Source organism: Anguilla anguilla, chromosome 4 (genome assembly GCF_013347855.1).
Source record: "Anguilla anguilla isolate fAngAng1 chromosome 4, fAngAng1.pri, whole genome shotgun sequence".
Lineage (NCBI taxonomy): Eukaryota > Metazoa > Chordata > Actinopteri > Anguilliformes > Anguillidae > Anguilla > Anguilla anguilla.
Genome location: NC_049204.1, coordinates 45,575,047 through 45,594,943, shown reverse-complemented (window position 1 = coordinate 45,594,943; position 19,897 = coordinate 45,575,047). Strand labels below are relative to the sequence as shown.

Here is a 19,897-nt window from a genome sequence, read left to right as displayed (position 1 = left end):
GAGGACCACTTTCTGTCCAACGGCCGAAGCCCGGTTGGGAGCGGGGACGCAAAAAAAAATGTGTCAGTATGTTATGCGTTCACTCGTGTCCCAGGGACGCCGTGGAGACGGCGAAAGGAAGCCGGGCTCCAGCCGAGCGTTAGCGGCGCGGCGCTGGTTTGAGTTTAAACGCAGCCGCGTTCCCGGACGGCAAGGGCACCTGCACTTCCTCGGGTGCCCCCAGCCGGATCTACCCCATTAATTTTTGATGGTAGGAAAGTGGTCCCCTTCTTAGGCGCCAAGGTTCATTACCTTTCCGTTTTCTACACCTGCAGGGCCACAGGGCCACAAAGAGAGGCTGTTGCTTTGTGAAGTGTTCAGCTTTTACAAGCCTCTCAAAAACAAAATACACACAGGTATCAGCAGCAAGAGCCTTGAGCGTGACGTGGAGCTCTCAGTGCTCCAACGTGCCTCCACGGCCCGGAGTCGGACCTCAATCACACCGATCCCAATCGAGCGGCAGCCTCGTAGCTTAGCGCTTAATTGGCCACATCTTGGCCTCGGGAGGGAGGACTTTTCTGTCAGCAGGATACTGGCTGCCTACCGGCTGAGGTGCAACTCATCTAGTCAGTCAGACACCTGAGGCCTGGCTGCTCCAACACTGCAGTCATCTGGCGCAATGCCCATACCAGCCAGTAGGTAATGCGTGCAGAGTGAAATGAGTCACATTTACAGGGTGCATGCTCCTAACTGACGGGGGATTAAAAGGATGTCTAAAAGCTGAGAAAGGAGACCCAAAGCTGTTAGTGTCAGCTATTCAGTTGGCTTTGACCTAATTCAAAAATAAGATAAGCAGGACTGATCACATACATCTATTGATCATATAATGAGCCCAATCGCATCTGTTTCCCTCCAGTAGGCTGCCTTTTCAAGCTCACAGATGTAATGAGGGTAGAGTGGAACAAGGCTACGGTTCTGTTGAGACACTCACCAGCAACAGCACCAGAGCGCTCAGACCATGCTATTCCCTGATGATTTTCATAGTCATAATCGGAGAAAAACGATCCAAAGCAGATCATGTCTTTGGACCGATGCGCAACCAGAAACGGCGACCTGGTTCATTTCGTTTTTAAGGTCGATGTTTTGTGTGTCAGTGAGACTTTCTCTTCATGTAAGCTGGACGATGGCCAAATACACATTCTGCCACATTATCAGATGACAATTAGATTTTAAAAATCTGATGCACACACAGTCAAATCGTCTTAATACACTGACCAACCAGGAATGGGATGTGTTTGATTTCAACGAGGCATAAGACTTATGAACACAAAAATATTCAATTCCAATTAAAAAGTATCCTCCTGTTTTCTTTCAGCGGTTTCTAAATAGGTGATGCAAATCTGTAATTACGCACGGGCGGCTGTGGCGATAAACATCAGACATTTTGTCTGTGGGCTCCTGTGCGAGGCTGCCCAGCTCTTGGATGTCAAGTTAAATAGATCACAGTCAGAGAGATGTCAAGCTGGAGAGGCAAGGCCATTTGTTTCCCGTGCGGTGCTTTAACCCTCCGATGGGCTGTGATTCATTGTCTTTCGTATGCTAACCTGATCCGAACAAGAACGAACGGCTGCAGAGGGGAGCGGAGAGAATTTCTATTTGCAGCTGACACGGTACCTGTCAGCAGGCAGTATTACCATTACTAAAAGCCCGTTCCCAGGATCAGCTGCATGTGATGTGGTGTGTCATGCCATTTTGCTATCAGGATCGGTGATCTAAAGATACAGAACTTTCACACAACATTGCGCTGACTTTGTTGACTTTAGGGCTGCTACAATGCCACAGCAGCTTTTATGAGAAAATTATTCTGTTGCCTTGGATGCAGCAGTTGTTTCTAATATGACCGCAGCGGTAACAAGAGTTTGATAAGGAATTCCAGTGTTTCAATATATTCTGTTAGACTCATTTCTCTGACCTGGCGACAGCCAATCTCCAGTCTGTAATGTGGAGGGGGGAACACTCGATTTTTTGTCATTCCCAGGGCTTTAAATCAATACTTAATTACCTGGAAACGCTCTCTTATTGGCCCGGACCGGCTAAAAAGCAGGTCATTACTGTCTTCCTCACTTCATCATCATCAGCTCTTTCACATTTCGGAGTGCTTTTCTCTCTTTCACCTCATTTTTTACCTTTCTTTCTCCTTTGATTTCCTCTTTTCTTTTCTCCCTCTAATAAAAGGCTGGAGTAATGGCAGTGTAGGTTGAAACATGAACAAAAAAAAAATGAAATGGGCTCACATGGTTTTTTAAAAATAATCTAACAGCTTGTTCTGTTAACTGTATAATATCAGAACAAATCAAACATTGATAAAATGTGTGTGACGCAGGCTGGTTAATTCCCAGCTCTAGTACACCTGAATAACATGGCTTTCAGAGTATGGAAGTACATACAGACTATATTTTCCCACACTATATTACAGCAAAACAAACACAAGGCTGAAGTGGAGCCACTGAAGAGGACTGACTTGCAGCAGGGTTCTACAGTGCTCCCATTTTAGGAGCATTTCCTCCTGAAACTTGATGTGTGCTAACTGTAAAAAAAAAATATTTAGGAGCACATCTACTAATCTACTAACTATACCAGCTCTCTGAGGCAGCCTTGCTCAGCTCTGCTATACCAGCTCTCTGAAGCAGTCTTGCTCAGCTCTGCTATACCAGCTCTCTGAGGCAGCCTTGCTCAGCTCTGCTATACCAGCTCTCTAAGCCAGCCTTGGTCAGCTCTGCTATACCAGCTCTCTGAGGCAGCTTTGGTCAGCTCTGCTATACCAGCTCTCTGAGGCCACCTTGGTCAGCTCTGCTACACCACCCAGGAGAGGAGCCCTCACTGCTCTCCCCTCTAACAAGCCTGGACAATCCCCCCAAAGGCTCCCCTGCACCCCTCTCAACATCTCAACACCCCATCAGTCACTTCATCAGCCCCCCTCCAGCTCACTGCTTCCCGCTCCCGGTGCCATTAATCTCCGCTCCCTCACAGTGGATCCTGACTCTTGGCAATCCCTCAGGAGGGAGAGGAGAGGAAAGAAGAGGAGGGGAGAGGAGAGGAGAGGAGAGGAGAGGAGGAGAGGGGTGGGGCCCAAGACCCATACCCCACCTCCCCCATGCCCCACCCACCTTCCCCTCTCCCCTTCACCACACACAAGTCAGGGCCCTTAAAAAATGCAAAATTATATCATTATGGCTGAAGGCCCAAGCCAGAATTCACTGAAAGAATAATAAATGAAGTCCTTTGTTTCTGCTGGCTCCCGCAAGTCCGACCAATTTATTTTCTCTCTCTCCTTCGGCTTCTTCTTTTGCCCCTGTGTAAATACTGAAATGGATTCATATTTCATCAGTAAAAAAACAACTAAATTCAGCCTTCAAGACTGCATTCTATTAAAACAAACCAAAAAAAGAACAAACAAAAAAAACAATTACTCCTCTTCTGTGGGGGCCTGGAGAGAGGAAGAGACCATGGCAGCAGCTACCGCTCTTGCTCCTGCTGCTACTAAATTTTAATTAATGTCTCATTTCTTAGAAGAAAGGGAATTTAAAAATAAAACACACACACACACACACACACACAATGGGCGGGGCTGTGGGCCAAGCAGGTGATTTGAGGAACAATAGAGCCTTATGGTACCCAGGAGGCCCCATCTTCACATCCTGAGGTATTTCATTAACCGGAGTTCGGTAAGGCTATCCACTATGGGAGGGGGCTATTACACCCCTGCTATTGGCTCAATAATCAATGCATTCTACTGCCCTGCTCCCCATCACCACCCCCCCTCCCGCCCCCCAGGATATTGAACAGTTTCTTGTTTCTTGCTGAGGCAGCTTTTGTCACCCTATCCCACAGCACACATGAGATGTGAAACAACGGACCGTATTTCTCTCAAAAAAATTATAAAATAAATAAAATACAATGGGAGAGAGTCTTTGATTAGCCCCAGAGGTATGCTGGGACAGATTGTGGGTTTAAACTCACAAGTTACGGAGCATGTCAAATCAGTCATAGATTCATCATGTGGTCATTGGTCAGTCCATCCACAGCCACGTGGCATTTGTACAGGTGAAGAGATTTACCAAGAAGCATTAGTTTAAAAGCCAATGGTATTTTTCTTTTTTTTCATCCCACTAATTACACATGAGGACAGAAACAAAGCAGAGCTACAGAGAGAAAGGTGCATGCTGAGAATTTGTGATGATCTGTGTGGAGAACCTAACCTAATGAAATCCCACCATACAACAATCACCTAACCGTAACTAAGCGGACTCAAATCTTTTCCCCCAACCTGACTCTCCCCATTCCCATGACAAACCTTAGCCAAGACAACCCTGGATGCCCCAGCAGGGAGCCCCACCCACCCCTGCTTCACTCACCCACAGAACCAGCTTCTACATCACCAGGCCCCACCCACCAACACCTCACTCATCCACAGAACCAGCTTCTACATCACCAGGCCCCACCCACCAACACCTCACTCATCCACAGAACCAGCTTCTACATCACCTGGCCCCACCCACCCCAGCTTCACTCATCCACAGAACCAGCTTCTACATCACCTGGTCCCGCCCACCCCTGCTTCATTCATCCACAGAACCAGCTTCTACATCACCAGGCCCCACCCACCAATACCTCACTCATCCACAGAACCAGCTTCTACATCACATGGCCCTGCCCACCCCAGCTTCACTCATCCACAGGACCAGCTTCCTCAGCACACGAAGGCAGTCTAGGGGATGCAGAAAGTCAGACTTTCCCTCTTTCACACACACGCATGCACAACACACACACTCACACACACTCGTAATTACGGCCCACTCTACTGTTTCAGTCCTGCCCTGTAGCGGGCGCAGATTAATCACAGTCTCACAGAGAGGGAGGCCAGTCTATATTCACACAGGCTGCAGCTGCCTCAGAGGGACTGTGGTGCAGTCAGAGTCCCACAGCCAGCATGCCCTGACTCACAGCCCAGCTCTGCAGCTCTTTTAAGCGCACTGCTTTTAATGAGGCTGTGCTGTCATCCTTGTTTGGGTTAGCCTGACGCTCTGTTTACTCCTCCTGTCTGTTTTACCTTTCTCTCATTGCTGCGTCTTCCAAAGTTCCCTCACATCCGCCCCCTCCGCCCAAACACCACTCACATAAATGGAGCGAACAAGCCTGGAAAGCCCTAAAATCCCAAACGTGTACGCCAACCTCCTGGGCGTGACCCCCAGAGATAAGGAGCCCCCAGTGGACCTGTGCAAGGTAAACATTAGGAATGCAAAGTGACCGGTGCTGCCCTGCCCAGCCCCCCCTTACCGCCCCCCCCCCACCAGGGAAGACCCTCGCATGTCTGTCTCACAAAGAAAAAAAAGAAAAAAAATCCACAGCAGACAAATTCTACAGAGAACCAGAAGGGGCCAAGCCCGGAACCCCTCACACTCATCCCAGCATGACCCCAAGCCCCGCCCACAGGAAGGAAGGTGAAGAGGCCATGTGGGCGGGGGGGGGGGGGGGGAGGTAGTGATGACAGAATGCGTATCCTCTCCACCGGGGGTGCGTCCGCGTGCACCTGAAGAGCTGGATGGGGTCTTTCATAGGTCATGCCTCATCACAGACACCCCCGGAGCCAAACAAAAACATCCCTCAGGGCAAACCGCTTTCCTATAGGGCTAGACTAGTAGCATGACATGCTGTTCGTATAAGCTGCAGGCCAACTGAGTATTAGGCTGCATTTAGCAGACACTTCTATCCACAGCAACTTACATAGCAATTGCCTTTTTACACAATATCCATTTTTCAGCTGGGTATACACTATATGCAATTCAGGTAAAGTGCTTTGCTTAAGGGTACAACAGGGAATTGAATCTGTAACCTTTAGCCTCAGTTCCTCAATTATTATGCTGCGCTTTTCAACACCATAGCCAATGACCAGACATACTTGACATGCTGAAGATGACTGTAAGAGCAATTTTAAAATGACAGAAGCTTGGGCCAGTGTGGCAGGCTACATCCAATGGTCAGGGCTGCCTGACCAGGCTCCAGCAATGCTGCCTAGGTGCTACTGTAGGTACCGAGCTTGCAAACATCAATTTGAGATGGGGAAAACCAACAGTGATACAGCTGACACTGTTAACCAATTTTTCATAAATGGATTTAAAAAATAAAATAAATAAAAGTGAACTTTGTCCCAGACGGCATATCTGAACTGAACACCAATCAAGCAACAGCTGGTAACATAAATATCCAACAGTAGAGGGCTGCAGTCTGTGAATTTATGCTCGAGGAAAAAAATGGGAGGAGATTTGAATTAAGGGAGTTCTTTGAAAGTGGTTAATGATGTATACTTAATCTGGCAACCGTGACAATGTGTGTAATGGGCCTTTGATTGTGCAGAGAAAACAGTGTTTGTTTACACAGCAGCTGAGGATTTAGACAGTTTTCAACAGGATACCGTAATTAACAATAACTGGCCGCTGCATGTTAATATATGTTTCCGACCCAAAAAGATCTTAATGGGTCCTTTTTGTACCCAACAAATGAAATGTGGTTCAGTCGTAAATGGCAGTGAAATATGAATACAGAATGAAAATGAAAATCAATGTTAAAGGAATATTGCACTGGGAAAAAAATAAACACGGAGAATGGCAAATTAAGTATCTCTCATTGGTTTCCTGTTTCAAAATTTCTTACTTTCCTGCATTTAAAAAATACAGTCTCTAGTTATGAAAGGGCAGTTGACTGTTCTTGGTAGCCAGGGGTGTGCTTTTAATAGTCAGTGATTTTATTTGAAGCAAGGCATTCAGTTAAAAGCATTTACATGAATGTAAAGCAAAGGCCATGACAACCACACCCCTGGATATGAAGAACAATTAACACCCCCTCAAAAGGGGGAGACCATGCAGCCTGAGAGCCAGCAATCCCAGAGTCCTTTGCTCTGTTGTGTTCATAACCAAAGGACACAGCTTTTTTCATAGCAAAAAGCCAAAAAAAAAGTAATTTTAACATGGAATCAAAATTAGATACTTAATTTCCCATTCGTTGCATTTTGTGTTCGTCTTTTCCAATAGAGGTTCCCTTTAAACTAATCCACAACGGCCAGTTTATAGGCTAATCTAGGCTGTTAGTACACCAAGCCCCACACAGAAGAATATATGATAAATTAGCCTCTTAGTATCACTGAAGACAAATATATTAACATATCTACCCACAGCCCCAATGGGTCCTCTCTCCCTGAGCCTGCACGAGAAGAACAAAATTAACTGGAACAAAAGGATTGATTTTTAAAAATGAGCTTAGGGTCATCCTTTCATTTTTGAATAGCACACAAAGAGAAATGTAATTAACGCTAATTATCTTTAGTGAAGCTTAGGACACCTGTGATTCTTTTAGACTTTCATGACTTTTATGTTTCAGAAAACATTGGATTTTCATCATTCATGTTCAGGCCTACCTATGAATGGTCCCCTCATGAGACCTAGACAATTTCTTCATCAGTGACACACAGGACCTTCATAGACACTACACAGATAGTCATAAACGCTTATAAACATATAGTGTGTGCCACTTGATATGGCATGGTAATGTCACTTAGTCCGTCCGTGGTGACATAACACCATATGCGCATTTGGTGAAGTAGGTGAAGGCGTAACCAACAGTCACGCTCATGTTTTTGTTGCCCAGCGAGTTAACCATAACCGTCCCATCAGTGGGGGTGAGCTTGATGTACTAACTGCCAAATGCGTGTATTATGATCTAAAACAGCACTATTGTAGGACACCGCACTGTGCGAGTGAACCCACTTTGGCAAGAGAATGAAAGTTAATAAGAATAAGATGGGGAGCACCGTCTTATTCTGAAAGCGAAATCAGGCCACAAATGTACACACTGCAGCATTTAATAAAAATGACAGCTGAAAATCGCATTCTGTTTCAGGGGGTGTCTAATTCAATCAAAATCAATAACCGAGCGCGGCACAGTCCGTATGCTGATCACATGGTGGTGTACTTCCCTGCTGTTTCCAAAGAGAAAAACAGCAAAATGGAGGTGGTGGCCTTTTCTTTCACAGACACCCATTTGGAATGTCTGTCGAAGACTGTAGATCTCATTTTCACCTTCGTCCAGTGGCAATCCGTTTCGCCCGTTGCTTTTCTCTTTTCATGTCTAACGAGCGCAGGGCCAGACAGATGAACATGTCAACAACTAACTACTGCCGCCGTCCCCCACTGTAACTGGAGCGTGTGCGCGTTCAGTGGAGGATACTCTTAATGGTAGAGTTTATCTTAAGGCCCATGAGAGTTTTATATGTTGGGCACTCCTCCACTATGAGCCCTCTCAGTTTATCTTTGGTTTTTTTTTCTTTTAAAGTAGCACTTCAACACTACGTCCTGCTGATAATATGGTGACAGATGTGTCTAGTATGCATAATGATGCTCAGGAAAAAAACCTCAGACGTAAATAAATCAGGGATACAATGCAAGCGGAGCTTTTGCGTGTCATTAAAAAAACGTGCGCTGCGCCCGGTGTCATCCGGATCATTACTCACAACGACAGCTGTAATTCCCAGCATCGTACTGGCTATATCACTTATTTCCTATTTGCCTTGAAACCAATTAAAGGAAGATTGGCCAACCGTTCACCTGGAATGGAGGGATGAATGAGGACTGAGAGAGAGGCAGCAGGTGGGGGGACCTGCTGTAGCGCCACAGATCTGCTAGCAGTTATCTCTGCCCACTAAATTGCAGAGGGCTGATTGTTTGGGTTTTTAAGGTACATTAATCAGCGGAGAAGCAGAGGAAGGCACTCAGGGAGCAGAAGAAAAAGAGAGGGAGAAAGAGAGAGGGGGATAAAGGAGAGGGAGGGAGGTGCAGCGCGAGATGGGAGGGGAGGCGGAGGGTGACGGCGGAGATGGAGCTTGTTAGGCCAAACTGCTGATTTAATCAGAGCGGTCTATTGTGCAGGTACTGTGAGTGTGAGCTGAGGACACTTGTGAAGCAGTCAGAAAGTGAGCTTTCAAAAGTTTCAAAAGAAAAATTGAGAGAGAAAAAAACAGAAAGACTGCATGCATGGGTCTCTGCATGCGTGTATATATCTGTGTGTGTGTGTGTGTGTGTGTGTGTGTGTGTGTTCCTTTGCTACTAGAAGCACCCTGGGCTGTAAACACCGCAAAGTCCTTTGTCTAAAACAGAGGCTGTTTAAATGAGTATCACCCAGTTCATTAAGCAATGATATTTCCAAATGGCAGACGCTGAGATTAGATACCTGGTCAGCTAAAGCCCATGGCACAGCCTGAAGCCCTGACAACCCCACAACAGCAACCAGCAAATCAGCAAGCCCTGTCAATCCAGCACCCAACAAACTGACAGCACCATAACTCCCTCAGGCGATTATGCCAGACACCGCACCACACTAATCATGCAAAAGTTTTTCAGGAGTTTAAACTGGGCTTAAAGTAAAGGGGGGGGCACAGGTATGGTGGGCCTAATAGGGTACTTCACATGTATGTAAATAAACAGGTATACAGGAAAATGCTCAGCATTCAAATGCTTATCCCGACAACACAGTTCACATGAGTTCAAAAGGGATTAGGTGTACTCCACCAGAGTGAAAGGTACTCCATCAGAATAGATTAAACAGTGATATTTCTTTTTATTGTGGGCATAGAAATATCACTTGGAAATATTTTAAATCAAAGGCGTGCCGCTGAGAAGTCAGAGCCCTGTGGAGCAGGTCAGGCAGGGGATCTCGGTATGCAAAGCACAGAGAGACGCAGGTGGGAAATGAAAAGGCCAGGCCTGACGTACAGCCCAGCACGCATTATACACACTGATCAGGATGGACCCGTCGCTACCACACCCCCCTTCCCTTCCTCCCCCACCCACCATGTCCTGGCTTGGCCCCACCTACTCCCCCCCCCCCCGGCAACCAACATGAAAACTCTTAAGTGTCTCAAATACAAACAGCTTCTCCTCTTACTCTTCAGCTGCACAGAAAAAAATAAACATTTGTGTGGCACAGTATTATAGCAGTAAGAAATCGATAGTACGCTCTGTGCACAGTGTGATGGGCCTTCAGTGGTCCCTGATAGTCACATTTGAAAAAGTAGACCTGAGCTCACCCCAGTGAGGGTAGGGGGGGCTGCACAGAGCTCACCTGTGGCAAGTGGTAACCAACCCAACCCCAGTTCTGACCCACAGACAGATGGGACATGCTGGGCCCACACAACTTTGGTCATCTGACAGACCACCCCCCCCCCCCACCCACCCACCCCCCCAAAAAAAAAAAATGAGTGCAGCAGTCGAACAGGATTTAGGACAGGTACCAGAGCCCTTTGCACACAGCCAGGGAGGCACTGACAAACACAGAGAGAAAGCGAGAGAGAGTGAGAGAGATTGTTGTTAAATCCCTGTAGACAATACGGCCTGGATGCCCCACGCTAATCCATGGCTGATGTGCGCCCGTATAACACCGCTGAGGAGAATTCATAACAAAATGCAACATTTCACAATATTAAATCCATATTTAAAACTGTAATCTCTAATAACCAACCTGTCATCTAAAGGCGAACCACAAAACACAAAAGGTAATCACAAAGAGTAGGGCTCAGCTGAAAGAGCATATGGATGCGTGTGATAGTGCATAAATCTCAGAACGAATAAGTACACATCCAAAAAGGCCTGTGTGCATACAATGTACAAGATAACACTGGAGCCGAGTCAATTCTAATTATAAAACATCGAACGATTCCAAGAAACTGGGCTCCTCGCGGTCTTAACTGCGCTGCTATTCAGCTCAGACAGCTTCAACTGGGGTGGGTGGGGGTATTCTGTAGGTATACTCGCGCCAATAAACAGACAGAGAAAAGGCAGGTCGTGCGTAGATCCCAGCACGCTGAAACGATTTCCATACGGCTACTTCAAGACCAAGGTACACGGCAAAAAAGACATATACAAAAACGCTTAAACAAACAAAAGTTATGTATGAACATATCTGCCCAGGGGCCACGGGGGGGAAGAGAATAGTAGTCCATAAGCCTACTATTCAGTGCGCTAGATTAAATTAATTTTTACCGCCGTCATCACGCGTAAATCCATTTAGGCTCCTTAATATGCAGAGTCTTGCTAATTGCAATTTTCCAAGCAGGAGGGAGCAGACTTTTCTTGCAAATGCACTCTCTGTTTCCCTACTAGACGACGGATTGTGCACAGCACGACACCTCTGATTTCCCCGAGATCAAACGTGCCTTAATCTTTCTACCGCGAGCTCAGACCTGAACGACAGAACTAGGCATGGAAAGCCGCAACGGCGCAGTAGTAGTAGTTCATAATAATAGCGCAGAGTGTATAACCGGACCCATGCTTCTGAAAATAGACGTGCACAAAATTATTACTATTTCAGACCACCACTGGATATAGAGAAAGAACGCTGTCGAATAAGTCCCCATCTTAATGAGCGAATAACTTTATTGCATTCAAAGTTCGGTTCCACTTCCCTCCAGCGGGAAAAAATACAGCCATTTTCAAAATTGGATTTTCCAGCCAAAGTTAACATCAAGCAAACCTTGCCTGTTTTAAACAACATGTATTCGCATTTCTGACAACACATACATGGAAAGGGTTGACCTTATTTAAGATGGTTACCCCTTTTTAAGGATTAACATACAGCACCCCCACCCAATTTGTGATGGGCTATATATTCTGCAAAACATTTCTACCACATTACGTTTATTTAGCAGACGCCTTTATCCAAAGCGACATAAAAAAAGTGCATATCATGATCATTGGAACAACTAGTTAGATAAGGTACAAACCACAGAGAAACACATTTTCAACTTGTCATAATTCGATTATTCAAAATAACAATATCTTGAACGGCATGAGCATTCATCCATTAATTAATCATAAAAGAGTAAAATTTTCCACATAAAAAGAGTAAAATTGTTCCACATTGCGCCGATAACTTATCGGCATTAAAGTATAAGGTAAGTGTCTTTTGTCTCCAGAAATAGTCTACCTGTTGGACATTCATTTCATTATGACAAATCTGTAACATTATTTTACAAACATTTGGTAGCCTACGTAATAAAATTAGCGGAAACGTTGACACTATTGGTAAAAACACGTCTATTGTCAAGATATTGCCTTTCCATGATAAACATTGTGAAAGTGCAATTTTGAATAATATAATAAAACATCTTTAAACATTAACTTGTGTATAATCCATATAGTCGCGTTGTGGTGCTAAGCGTCAACGGTGACATATTATTTTTTTATCCACGCTTTAATACAATTCCAGGTGACAAATAACCGGGGCTGCCTACCCTAAAGCGCCTTACTATTGCTTTTGCATTCATAACTGTCATAAGACAATGACAACTAAAAACAACAATATTATTAGTGTTCAGCTTGGTAACTGAAGCAAAGTATATATGCCATAAGTACCGGAGGAAGCGAACAAGATCAGGGGGAAAGGTAACCTCATTTACCGGGGCATCCATCGTCCGAGCTTTCAACCCGTGCTCGAACGAAACAACACTGCATTGCAGGTTCACGAAATCAATCTCTATGTAGGGCATTTACTGATCACCGTCACCTTAATCGCACCGAGAGTGGGAAAAATCACCTGTGCACTCTGTATTAGCAGATTCAATTACAAAAAAGAAAACTTCCACGTGTTCTCCCGTGTGTAAAGAATAAAACTCTTCCACCAGGTTCACCTTTTCAGAAATGAGAAGTGTACGGCATTGAGGCTAAATCATAAATTCCACACAGCAATCAAGAATCCAGAAAAAGAGAAGTGGAATCATTACCTTCTACCGCTGAAACCGTTGTGATTACACATAAAATCGCTAGAAAATCCATTGTCAGGGACAAGGCATTCTCCTTTTTTTGTCCCATAATTATTACCAAGAGCTGCACAGGCAATCCTTCAGTTGTCACAAAACGATATTCCTTGTAGTGTAAATTTTGAGTCACATTTCAAGCCGTAGTAAGCAGCAAGTGAATAACTGCTTTAGACGCTGAGGTAGGGGGAGATGAGGAGGGTGAACGAGGGAGGCGAAGAGACCCCCGCCCTCCCCCATCTCACACCCCTTTAACACCTTGCAGCCAATCACAGACAGAAAACTGCGAATCACAAACCTATCGCAACAGAGCGCCCCCTCCCACCAATACTGTCAGTAGCAGAGAAAAAAAAACTTTTCAGCCAGTTGGAGTCACTGACTTCTTGTGTAAAAGTGAAATGGCGCCTAGGTGTGGTCATTAGTTGATAGTGCATTCAGGATTTCAAAAAATCAGTGGAAAATGTTCTTTCAGTTTGATTATACGAACAAAATGAGCAGTTCCCACTGGTGGTCTGGTGGCATCCCCACACGGGTGTTGTATGCCTTAATGAATTTTGACATCTTGTAAATGTCATGATAGTTTACTGGTCCATCTGTCATTTCGGCTATATGTTCCAGTTATGATGCTATATTCAATTGCTTATTGCATGATCGATATTAGATTAAAATAAACAGAACAGGTGTCAGCGAAATCGGGTTGTAATCGTGATTAAATACAGCAGAATGCTTATTCAATGCTGTCCGTTTCCTACTTGCTAAGTGAGTTCACCAATTAAATTAACAGCAGAGTATGCATTTATGTCAGCATTGAGGCCTAACCAGTAAATGGGTTGTATTGCACCCTGAAACAACATCTCTCAATTAGTACTTTTGAAAAGCTTCCAAGAGGCCAGTAGGTATGGTCCGGAAAATGGTGTGACATTTAAGGTAGTTTAAAGAGGTGGTAACATGGGCATAGCCTGCCTTCAATAACAATAGTAAGGGTCAACTACTATGTTATTTTGCATCGACTCATATTGAAGATTTTTGCTGGATTAGGCTGTTTTAAACCTATGGAACGTTTAATGTAGGCAATCTTGTCCAGCCTTCTTCAAGTCACAGTCCATGATGAACACATTGACTCTGAGGATGAATGGAAGTTCAGCTGAGACACCTTTTTGATGTAAGACCTGTACCATTTAATTAATTCAGTTTTACATTTTCCAATGCATAACAATAATGCCAGTCTGGCACACATTCAAACTCATCACAGATTTATATTAAGAACCACACCCTTATTCAGCCTTAGGTCCAACACAAAACAAATACATTATTCAACCAATGGTGAAATATAACACAACTATGTCATTCAACCTATGGTCCAACACAATACAACTACATTATTCAGCTTATGGTTAAAAATAACACAACTGCATTTTCGGCTTATAGTCCAATGCAACACAACTACATCATTCAGCCTATGGCCAAATTTAATTGAGCTACATTATTCAGCCTATGGTAAAAAAAAAAATACAACGCAACAACATTTTTTTCAGCCCATAGTCTAATACAACACAACTGTATTACTCAACCTATGGCCAAATATACACAGCTACGTTATTCTGCCTATGGTCCAGTGCTACACAGCTACATTATTCAGCCTGTGGTCCAGTGCTACACAACTACATTATTCAGCCTGTGGTCCAGTGCTACACAGCTACATTATTCAGCCTGTGGTCCAGTGCTACACAGCTACATTATTCAGCCTGTGGTCCAGTGCTACACAACTACATTATTCAGCCTATGGTCCAGTGCTACAGAACTACATCATTCAGCCTATGGTCCAGTGCTACACAGCTACATTATTCAGCCTGTGGTCCAGTGCTACACAACTACATTATTCAGCCTATGGTCCAGTGCTACAGAACTACATCATTCAGCCTATGGTCCAGTGCTACAGAACTACATCATTCAGCCTATGGTCCAGTCCTACACAGCTACATTATTCAGCCTATGGTACAGTCCTACACAGCTACATTATTCAGCCTGTGGTCCAGTGCTACACAACTACATTATTCAGCCTATGGTCCAGTGCTACACAACTACATTATTCAGTCTATGGTCCAGTGCTACACAACTACATTATTCAGTCTATGGTTCAAAATAAGCCCCACATACCCCGAGCAGAAAGAAATGCCCTGGAAACAATCAACATTTGTCCTTGAATGTGACGCACTGTACGTAAATGTGAGTTTTCACCAAAATTCAACTGTCAAACTGTGTTTGTGAGGAACGCTTTTATTTATTAGAAAGTGAAAGTTTGGAATAAATGTTTTTTTGAATCCATAATTACTCCCAACACTGACCTACATTTCCTTCAAGCCTGGCTGTTTGCTCCTATCCGGTGGAGACTTCATTTTTGTCATGTAGACTGATGACCCTGCTTACCCTCCAACCTCCACCCCCATGTTGTTAGAACACACCCTCCACCTCCTCATCCCTATCAAAATGGCATTCATCATATTGCCATAGCTTAAAGAGTCCCGTAATAAATTTAACACATCACAGAAAAGCAAACCTCCAAAAACGCCGGTAGCTAATATGAGCCTGCTAATCGCTGCCCCCCCCCCCCCTCCCCGGCATGGCCAGGTGTCAGGCAGGGGTGGCCCCTGCTCCTGGTCTTCCATCGTCCAACTGTGGGGTGGATCAGGCACAGGTGGCGTGCCCCCCCCCCCCCCTCCTTCTTTCTTGCGTGTATGTTGTGAGCCACAGCCCCCACACCAGTGTTGCATTTGCATCTGAAACGTCCTCTGATAGCCTGGCAGATCTGGCACAAAGCACGAACATTTCGTTATGATATTTTCAGGCTCTGCCCCCCCTCCCATACCCCATTGTGGACGCCTGCTCCGACAGATGGCGGACACAAAGGCCCCATCCCCCGAGGTGAGGGGGATGGGGCCTTTGTGCCAGAGAGGGCGGTATTTGCTTAGCAATAGAGCGGTCACCACACCTGCCTCGGTTTAGCTATCTGCCAGCTCTTTGGGCAGTGCAGGGGCTGAGGCAGGTCACGCCCCGCCACACCCCGCCCCGCCCCGCCACGCCCTGCCCCGCCCTGCCACCCGGCGCTGCCCGCCATGCCTGGATCCACACAGCTCCGCAATGCCACATCCCTGCCTAACCTCCTTCCTTCATTCCGTCAAAACTGGCCCGTGCGTTACAAAACTGTGCAGGGGAGGGAGGCAGAAAGGTATGCTGAAGAATGGGATGACTCATCTACGCACTGGTGACGGTTACCCACGGCGCAAGCCATACAGCTATTTGCAGCAAAACTACTACAGAAGAGAGTGGAGGCCCTTTTCTCAACTCAATGACATTAACTGCTAGCCTACAAGAACCTAGTGAGCAGTCAGGAAACACATATGGAACCCAATATGGGACCATAGTCAACACAAGCCAACCATACCCAGGCAGAACACACGCTAACTGTGATTTTAATGTGCATTCTCCTGACCTCAGTGGGCAAATAGCATTGCCTATACGTTGAGCTCAGCCTGTATGTTAGCCATGTCTAAGAATTGAACTCAATCTGTCCATTAACCACGTCGAAGTGTTGACCTCAGCCTGTCTCCTGTCTGTTACCTACGTCTAAGCATTGAGCTCGGTCTATACGTGTACATTAGTCATATCTAAGCATTGAGCTCAGTCTATTCATTAGCCACATCTAAGCTTTGAGCTCAGTCCATTCATTTGCCATGTCTAAGTTTTGAGCTCAGCCTATCCATCTGCCAGGTCTAAGTGCTGAGCTCAGTCTATACTTTAGCCACATCTAAGCGTTGAGCTCAACCTATACAGTATGTTAGCCACGTCGAAGTGTTTGGCTCACCCAATACGTTAACCTTGTCCAAGTGTTGAGCTCAGCCTATAATGGCTGTGACTACCACTCTGTGCTTGACTCTTTCAGCAATGAGTCAAGCACAGAGTTCCTAGTGCTCAGTATTTTAATACTGAGCACTAGGAAGAGAGGCAACAGCTCACATTTGCTTGGCCCATACATGGTATCCTGCAGGTTATTTAGCTGGTCTAGATTCACAAGGGTTAAGATCCTATTAAATATGTGAGGAGGTAGTGAGAATGGGAAAGAGCTGAGATATTATTGCATGTGTCAGACTTCACAGGCTGCCTTTGATCTGAAGGTCAGACTAGCTGTTCTGCAGCAAACCTGTTAATTTTAAAGCTTTGTTTCATCAGGTATGCCTCCTGACATCCTCTAAACTTGAACTCTTGATCCAAAATGGCTTTACTGTCCATCCAAATTCTCTCTGTGTGCGTGTGTGTGTGCTTGCGAGAGCGCAAGAGTGGGTGTGTGTGCGTATCAGCCTATCTGTGTGTATTAGTGTATGTATTCATGTATGAGTGTATGTGTATTTTTATGTGCGTGTGTGTGTATGTTTGTGTGTGTGTGTGTGTGTGTGTGTTTGTGTAAAGTGTGAAAATCTTTATACATGATCTTCCTTCATTGTAATATGTGTCTGTGTTTCAGAAACCAAGAGATTGATTTTAAAGAGAGTGGAAAACTATACAGAAGAATAGGAAAGTATAGGCAGCGCCTCTAAAGTTGCATTTCTTTCAGGAGGGGTAGTCTAAGATGGACCTCCACCAGGGTGTGCTGTCTGGCTGTGTGATTCCTGCCAGTCCTCGTGGCCTCTAATTGATCTGCCTGTCAGCTGCGGTGTTAGACAGGAGCTGACTCTGTAAGAGGCACTGAAGACGCAAACGCAGCAGGCTGTCAGGTGTAAATAGCCACCAGCGTTCCCACATTACTCCTCGCTGTGACGCCGGCCACCAGATCATCTGTCTTGTGCTTAATCCTCCACTGTATTCATTTAGCCAAAGAACAGAGCACTCAAAATTACACACACACACACACACACATATATATATATATATATATATATATATATATATATATATATATATATATATATATATATATCTTAACCCTTTGCTTTCTATTACCAGGAATGATTGTTACATCAGCATTAGAATGTTCAGTTAAGAAGATTCTAATCACATATTTTTTATCTTTCACCTTAAAGGGTTAAAATCCATCCGGTCGAATGGCAGATACAACGCAACAGATGTGCACCATAGGTGACCCCTTTGATGCACTGCTGATTGTGTAAATTTGGTAAAGTAAAAATGGATCGCTCAGAAAGTCATCTGGACCTCTTTTATTATTTTAAATTTATTTCAGTAAATTTTTGCTTTGCTCTACAAAATAACATTTTTACATTTATTTTTCCTGTGTTGTCATCTGTGCTCGTCTACGTTTACCATGAATATACCATGAAGTGGTTGTAGTTTGTATTTGTTCTGTAATGTAAAAGATTAAGGTAACGCCACTAGCCAACATGGCTGGTCAAATACTTAAAATTGATTTTGGCCCTGGAATGTAGTGCACACTTACCCATAACCAAACCTTAAATCCTGTGAGAACCTTCTGACACCTGGGTCATCCCAGGGGTCCCAGTCATGAGATTTTGTGCGAAAATGATTGGTTCCACACACGCACGCACACACATACACACACACACACACATTTATGTCAGCTTAGAGGAGAATCCGGGCATACAGTCACAATGTTCTGCTCTTGCAGTTGTCAAAAGACCACAAACACAATACTCTGCCACACACTCACACATGCCCCAACACAAGCCCAAACCATGTCTCCTATAATTACCTGAACACCCACTAAGTAAGAACACTGCCACTCCAGATTTACTGCAGCTCACACTTACTTTCCTTCCAACAGGTTTTTTTGAAACCACAGAGTGAAAAGGAATGTATTATGTCCGTTTAAAACAGGAAGTGCTTTTTATTTCCACATCACATAATTTTACTCAGAGGACTAGGAAAGGCCAGTATAACAGATCAGTACCTAACCATGAGAACTCAGGGGTGTTGTAATATGGAACAGGGCGTTGGTCTGGAGTGTACAGGGTTAATAGGGAGTGTTTGGTGGGGACAAGGTGTGTTGTTGTCCGTCACTAAAAGTGAACCTTGAGCCGCAACGTTGGATAGACAAGAGAGGACCGTCTGGTTTAGTTTAACTTAAAGGGAATTTAGAGAGCTTTCTCTTTTGTTTTTGTCTCTTTACCTTATACTAAAGCATTTTTGACCTCACAATGGGGTTCTGCATGACGTGACTAGATTCAAATCTCCACGAATCTCCAGAGCACAAACCCAATGAGGATCCCTGTGGTGTCCTGCACAGATTACCACATTAATGGGCTAAAGCAGCAGCGATGCATCTGAGCTTGTTGACACCGATCCTGCTACCAGTGTTTTGTTTCACCGTATTGCAATCTTGCAAAAACAGAAATCCAATAAAAGGCGTAAGGTCTACAGTATATGATCTTGGAAATGGATAGCTCTCACTTTCATCAAAGATAAACATGTTTAAAATGCACTGCATTGAATGCATGACATCACTGGCCTGATTAAAAGACTGCTCAGAGAAAATACAAAGTACCAGAACAAGTGTGAAAGAAAGCTTAGTTGTGATGAATAGAAATTGATTGGGGATTTGTGACATTTAAATCAGGGGTAAAAAAACTTTCACATTCACCAGAAAAGCATAAACCTCATATGATTTCAAAATAAGAAGATTGTTGGAAATGATTTATAAAATTATATGCTTAGATAAAATAAATTCACTGTGGTGAAATCATATCCATACTTAATCAGTTGTAGTCTGGAGACAGGGTGCGAGAAGCCTGTAGTCATAGAGCTTTGTAGGTGGCAATCCTTTCCTTACTGTCACCTGTCAATCAGCTGTGACCCGACTTTACATGGGCTGGCCCCTCCTTCGTCATTGCCTCCACCTTGCCCACATCTGTCGCCACCTGCTGTTTCCCATCACTGCTACCCGGCCCCACCCATCATCTGAGCCACATCACATATCTTATAAAACTGGCTGACATGCTGGTCACCAGTCGGCACCCTGAGCCGACCAGAGGAGGATGGGTTTCCCCCTTGAGCCTGGTTCCTTCCACGGTTTCTTCCCATCTGCCACAGGGA

The 19,897-nt window shown here is 44.8% G+C and overlaps 1 protein-coding gene across 2 annotated transcripts in view; it reads right to left on the bottom strand.

Moving 5' to 3' along the window:
* LOC118225894 (ephrin type-B receptor 1-B) overlaps nt 1-13,080 on the bottom strand; it is a 233,536-nt gene extending 220,456 nt beyond the window's left edge. Inside the window, exon 1 of one of the 2 annotated variants that reach the window (XM_035414969.1) lies at nt 12,806-13,080. In XM_035414969.1, the coding sequence (XP_035270860.1) occupies nt 12,806-12,893 (88 nt within the window). In that variant the 5' untranslated portion in view covers nt 12,894-13,080. The remainder of the gene's footprint in view (nt 1-12,805) is intronic. The other variant, XM_035414970.1, reaches the window with a different exon arrangement.
* Between the last annotated feature and the right edge of the window lie 6,817 nt (nt 13,081-19,897).